At 38.7% G+C, this 6,350-nt stretch overlaps 1 protein-coding gene across 1 annotated transcript in view; it reads left to right on the forward strand.

The window, feature by feature from the left end:
- Nucleotides 1–6,350, forward strand: part of LOC103156745 (NACHT, LRR and PYD domains-containing protein 12-like) — a 113,516-nt gene that overhangs the window by 68,553 nt on the left and 38,613 nt on the right. Inside the window, exon 11 of the mRNA XM_016664568.1 lies at nt 88–261. Within this exon, the coding sequence (XP_016520054.1) occupies nt 88–261 (174 nt within the window). The remainder of the gene's footprint in view (nt 1–87; nt 262–6,350) is intronic.

The following is a 6,350-nucleotide window of genomic DNA, read 5'->3' on the forward strand; positions in this document are numbered from 1 at the left end:
AAAATGTACATTTTATTTATTTGTTAATGTTTCAACTTTAATCTGCATCTAGACAGCCTCAGATCTCATGTTTTGTTCTTTAACCAGACTGGAGGGTTGCAGTTTGTCAGAGATCAGCTGTTCTTCACTCGTCTCAGCTCTGAAGTCCAATCCCTCCCATCTGACTCAACTGGACCTGAGCTGCAATGAACTGAAAGATTCTGGAGTGAAGGAGCTCTGTGGTTTTCTACAGAGTCCCATCTGCAAACTGCACAAATTGAAGTAAGACACCATGTATTAGTTTTGGGCTGAAATTTATGGTGTGAAAGCTGCTGAGGATCCTTATGATAAAGCTTGTTGTCTTCTTCACTGCTTTGTTTCAGTAAAAGATTCATTTTTCAAATTTCCTTTCATGATAACCAGACATCATGAAGAAGTCAGTTAAATTTCAATGTACAGTTGTATGTTGAACTTCTCAGACCAGTGAATTGAGATCTGATAATCCAGAAAGTTCACATTCCCATTTCTAGCAACATTATTTAATCATTTTGAGCCAACATACTCGCCATTCTGGAGAGGACGCCTGGTCCTCCTGCTCTCCTTTGTACGTGGCTACGACCTTCCAGTGCTGCTGTGTCAAAGGGTTGATTGGTGTGGACTGGAAGGTGGAGCCACTGTCAGCTACTATGGTTGTAGCTCTAAATTTAGACTTTCATAAAGATTTTTTTTCTCCCATTTTAATTTCCTGTGGTCAAATGTTTTTTTGGCATTTATTAATAATCACTGCATAGGAAATAAGTAGGAGAGTGAAGGTGGAAACATGCAGCAAACGGCTCGAGGCTGGGAATTGAACTCAGGACTAGATTCTCTGCACATGGTCCATGCGGCCGACCCACTGAGCTCCCAGCATCCCAGTCCAATGGTGTCATTAGATATAAGAAAAAAAAACTGCAGATAAAAAGTAAAATATAATTGAAAAAACACTGATTTGTCATTTACTTTAATATTTTCAATCTCTGAAAAACTTTAAGATTAGTTTTGTTTTGTTTTTTCATATTCTAACAGGATGTCGTTGGAAGAGCTTTGTTTCTGTTTCTGTTGTTTCACATAACTTGCCAGGGGGAAAAGTTCATATCTATTTTAATAAATATATTTCCTCAATTTGTCAGGACAGTTTTCTGTTTGTTTTGGTTTTTTCAGTAAAATTGAGCTTGAGCCCCTGGTCTTAGGTCAGCACAGGGCAGCATTTGGATCCTCAGTGTGTATAAATCCCCTCATGTGAAGCAAGAGAGACGGAGATTCAATTTTTTCAATTTACAAAAGTAAATTGATTGCAAATCACTTTTGTAAATGTGATTTGCAAAATCTGTCTGACAGGAACTAATATATAATCACTGATTGATGTTTCAAGACTTTTACAAGGCTCTGCCATCATTTCACTGACAAAAAAATCATAAACTACATGCAACTATCAGGTTCTAGATCTGTTTGTTTCAGCATTTAAAGTCAGTTTTACATTTAAAACTCTACCTTAAAACACATTTTTGTGGCTGTGGAATCTTCAACATTGGTTTATTTATCTGCTTTAATATACTTTGGTTCACATTTCCTCTAAATCTCATGTTTTCTTTGAAATTTGAGTTATTTAAATACACAATATTAATTTGCATAGGTGGAGCTGATAGAGTTTTAGGGTCAAGTCATCATGTTTACGTTAACATTAATAAAATCTCTTTACTTTTTCTGTTGTAGTATCTTAACCTGTAGCACATTGGCTTCAGCTCACATGTTTTATTCTTTATTCAGACTGGAGTGCTGCAGTTTGTCAGAGATCAGCTGTGAATCTTTGGTCTCAGCTCTGATGTCCAACCCGTCCCACCTGGCAGAACTGGACCTGAGCTGGAACAACCTGAAAGATGCTGGAGTGAAGGAACTTTGTGTTTTCCTGCAGACACCTTTCTGCAGCCTACAGAGATTGAAGTAAGGATCTTCACTAGAAAGTCTGTTTCTCACTGGTTTGTTCCAAAAACATTTATTTTTGGAACAAATAATTTCCACCCATGATTTAACAAAATGAAGAGAAATCATGCAATGAGTTTAATTTATGTGCAAGGTTGCACTAATAATCCATAACTTCCCATAATCCAGTGAATTTAAAAACAATAAGTTAAGCAATTCACACTCTCACTTCCAGCAACATTATTTAAAAGTGTTTAACCAACATAAGGAGCAGAGTTTAATATTCCAGCAACTCTCTAAGATTTCAGTCCTGGAGAAAACACCTGGTACTCCTGCTCTCCTTCTCTGTAAAAGGCTGCAAGCTCCTGGTGTTGTTTCATTTCTCACATCTATAGAAGGTGGATTGATACGGATGCAAGCTGGAGCCACTGTAAGACTGCAGTGTTCCTGCCCATCAGCTAATGTTAGTAAACATGTTTAAAGTCTTATGTAGAAAATTTCTCCATGTTTCATGGCCTCTGATCAACTTATTTATCCCTTGACTTGAAATAAGTGTTCAATATTTTTCTATGAGTAATTAAATCTGACTTTCTGATCTAAGGAGAGAATATTGACAACATCAGGAATCCTGTTTTTAAACACAGGATTCTGTTTAAACATTAAATTCAATTGGATTAAATTCAGTCGAAGTTTTTAAAAATTATGTTTAGCTCCTGACATCAGTCTGGCAATAACAAATATATACTAATATCTCTTTGGGACTTTAGCACTTTTTAAGGATCTGTAATGATTCCTTTGTAAGGATCTGTAATGATTTAAATGACTGAAATATTGAACACATTTCCTTAATACTCTACANACAGAACAGAGAGACGAATCTGGAGGTGGGTGAGTGTTGATCTTTTGTTTTCCTTTCACTGAATTTTCTCTCTGGGAACAGTGGAGGGAAGCAGAAGAAGAATTTAGTCTTGTTCTCCTTCAGCTTTAAATCTATGTCTTGACAATGTTTTTATTTGATGACAGACAAATGCAAACTGACAGAAAGTTAAAATATTTTATCTAATTGGGAATCTTGGACCGACCTGTTTGTGAACTCACAGTTAAAAATGAGGACAATCAGTTTTTCTCTCAAACTGACTGAAACCACAAGATGGAAGATTTTGAGCAGGAACAAGATGACATAGCAGAACAGTCATAATAATGAAGGCATATAATTATAAAGAAGAAATTAGTATTCTGGTCCAAAGATCCAGATATGGTGACTAAAGATAAGAGCTTAGATCCAAACTCAGCAGTTGTAGAACTTTATTTCCTGCTGCTTTTAGTTATTTAGTCTTTTCTTTGGTTCTTATTCCTACCTGCTCTTTCCAAATGTCTTAATTTGAGGCCTGAAACTGAGACTGACTGAACTCTTGATCATCTGAGGGGAAACCCAATAACTTTCAATGACACAAAAATAAGGTTGAAATAGACCTGCTGAAGTTTTCTATTAAAGTGCAGCTGGTTCTGAGTTAACAGGTCCAGTTAGTTTCCTCTGAGGTTCTACTGTGAAGTCATGTTACTGTCAGGAGGTAATGCTGTCTCTGCTATATTACCATGGTAACAGTTACTGGTCACCTCACCTGCTTCTCAGGTGATGCTGATGTTCAGATTGAAGTTAAAATATTAAAACAAGTTTTCATTGATTCTTCTCAGTGATTTTATCTGAGGTTCTCACTCTCAGCAGGGAGACCAACAGACCACCTGCCTCTGAAGGAGGTCTGGATCTGAGAGATTTCAGAACTGCTGCTTTAACGGAAGCCTCTCCATAAGAGTTGCTCCAGCATGTGAGCTGTTCAGGACAAACGCATCACTACTTCATAGGAAATGTTCACTTCCTCATTTACCTAACTGACCTCACTGTGGATGTTTCTACAGACCTGAAAATGATTCTAGTTTAGACCTGGAAAAGCTTCAAATTAATTTTCTTCCTAATCTCTCCCAGCAGACATTAGATATTCATGAAGTAGTGAAGGAGATGTTACCTGATTGAATCAGGTTCCTCCGATTCTCTAAGCACATGATGGAAATGTGCTTTCTTTTTGACAGGACAATTACTGGAACTGGATCATTGAGAACTGATTCGTTGTGGTTTCTCTCACAGGCTGACTGAAGTCCAGAAGATGGAAGACTGGAAACTAAAGAAGGACAGAGCAGATCCTCCAGGATCCATCTGTCCTTCTATGAAGAGTGACCGGTCTAGACAACAAACTCCAGACTTAAAGTATGAACCTGGACCCTCCCACCAAGCATCTGCAACTCAGAACAAAAACATCAGCAGGTCAAAGTAACACTAGAGGACCGGGGTCATTACCTTTTTCTAATCTTCTGTTTCCTTGTCGGTCTTTGAGTTCTGGTCTTTAATGACAGCCACATCATCTCCTCATACAAAATGAACAGCTTTAGTTTTGATATCAGGAACCACGAAAAGTGCATACACATATACCCATCTGTCCATTTTCTGTACAGCCATGTCCCTTAATGGGGTCAAGAGGGTTGATGGTGCCTCTTCAGCTAACGTTCCAGGCAAGATCACCCTGGACAGGTTGCCAGTCTGTCGCAGGGCAACACAGAGACACACAGGACAAACAACCATGCGCACACACGTAGGGACAATTTAGAGAAACCAATTAACCCGACAGTCATGGTTTTGAACTGTGGGAGGAAACCGGAGTACCTGGAGAAAACCCACCATGCACAGGGAGAACATGCAAACTCCATGCAGAAAGACCCTGGGCTGGGAATCAAACCCAGGACCTTCTTGCTGCAAGGCAACAGCTCTACCAACTGCACCACCTTGCAGACCACACACATATACCCAAAAAGCAAAAATGAAATACAGCAAATAAAATTAGAAATCAGATTTATTAAACTATCCGTTTGCACACACACAATTTTCCTTTATAAATCACATCTGAACCTAAAAATTTGCAAGAACATCTTCATCTTCATTGGGACGGCTCCACCCTGTTAGTGAACTATTTCAGTGATGAAGAAATGTCTCCACAGAGGGAGGAAGAGGAGCAGCGTTGATGAGGAGGAGCAGCTGTCCTGCTGTGCTTTGTGTCAGGAGGTTCTGGTGGATCCGGTCTCTACCAGCTGTGGTCACTGGTTCTGCAGACGGTGCATCAGGTCCTACTGGGACCAGTCTGCTCCATCTGGACCCTCCTCCTGCCCCCAGTGTGGGAAAAGACCCAGAACAGGAGCTGGACTGCTGACAGCCAATCAGAGCAGCTGTGCTCCAGGTGAGACTGAACACGTCCAATCAGAGCTTCTTCTGTTGTTTCTGTTTAAACAGTTTCATATCTTTTGATGGGACTGAAAATTCAAGTTTTTAAAAAATTTTCTGTGATCAATTATTGAACTAAATCTCTGTAGTTCCAGCTGTGCTTCATGGAACATATTACACATCATATTGTGGAAAATATGTTAGTTTGTTTTAAGAAGGGTAAAATCATTGACATTCATCAAGCAGAGAAAACACTGAAGGAGATTGCAGACACTCCTGCAATAGATTTGATAACTGTCCAACTTATCATTAATAACTGGAAATATCGTGCAGAACCATCATATTTGTTGAAGAAATGTAGTCAGGAAAAAGCTCTGAATGACTTTGATTAGTGACATCAAATCAAATAAAAAAATGGCAGTACCCTGAGTTCTACTGTTGTAGGGCAATATTACATATTTTCCAGACACGTAGTGCTATAAAGTAGCACTATCAATTGAGCTTAGTAGGGGAGTTGCATGGTAGGGATAAAAGAACAATTGGATACTCCACCTCAAAGGAGGAACTGTGTAAAAAAGGCAGCCCTCAGTGAGAGCAAGTGTTTTGCACCCCAAAATGGCTATATCTATCATGCTTAGTGTCTAACATGCAGGCTTGTAAGATCTGGATTTGTTACAGTGCTCAGTATTCATCATCACCAATACAAGACCTTGGTGAAGAAAATAAATATATCACTGTATGGAATTACATCTTGTAACATCACAAAGGCTTATCAACAAATTTGTGCTACATCAAAGTTAAGGTTGGGCCAACTAAATATTGGTGTGTAACATGTAATAATTGAAACAATTATGTCATTCTAGTCTCTGATTGTTCTATAAAAACTTTCAACCCAGTTTTGTCAGAGAAATGCCATATTACAGATCATTTTGTTTCAGCGTAATCACACAAAATCCTGTATTTTCTTCTTTATTTCAGCAGATGTTGTTCTGCGAGAGGTTCTAGAGGAACACAAGATCAATCTGAGGAGGAGATGTGAATGTGTGACTGAAGGAAGTGATGAAACAGGAAGTAGAACCCTGCTCAACAGGATCTACACTGATCTCTATATCACAGAGGGATGGAGTGAAGAGGTTAATACCCA

This window comes from Poecilia formosa, unplaced genomic scaffold, assembly GCF_000485575.1.
Source record: "Poecilia formosa unplaced genomic scaffold, Poecilia_formosa-5.1.2 Scaffold497, whole genome shotgun sequence".
In the NCBI taxonomy this organism is placed as follows: domain Eukaryota; kingdom Metazoa; phylum Chordata; class Actinopteri; order Cyprinodontiformes; family Poeciliidae; genus Poecilia; species Poecilia formosa.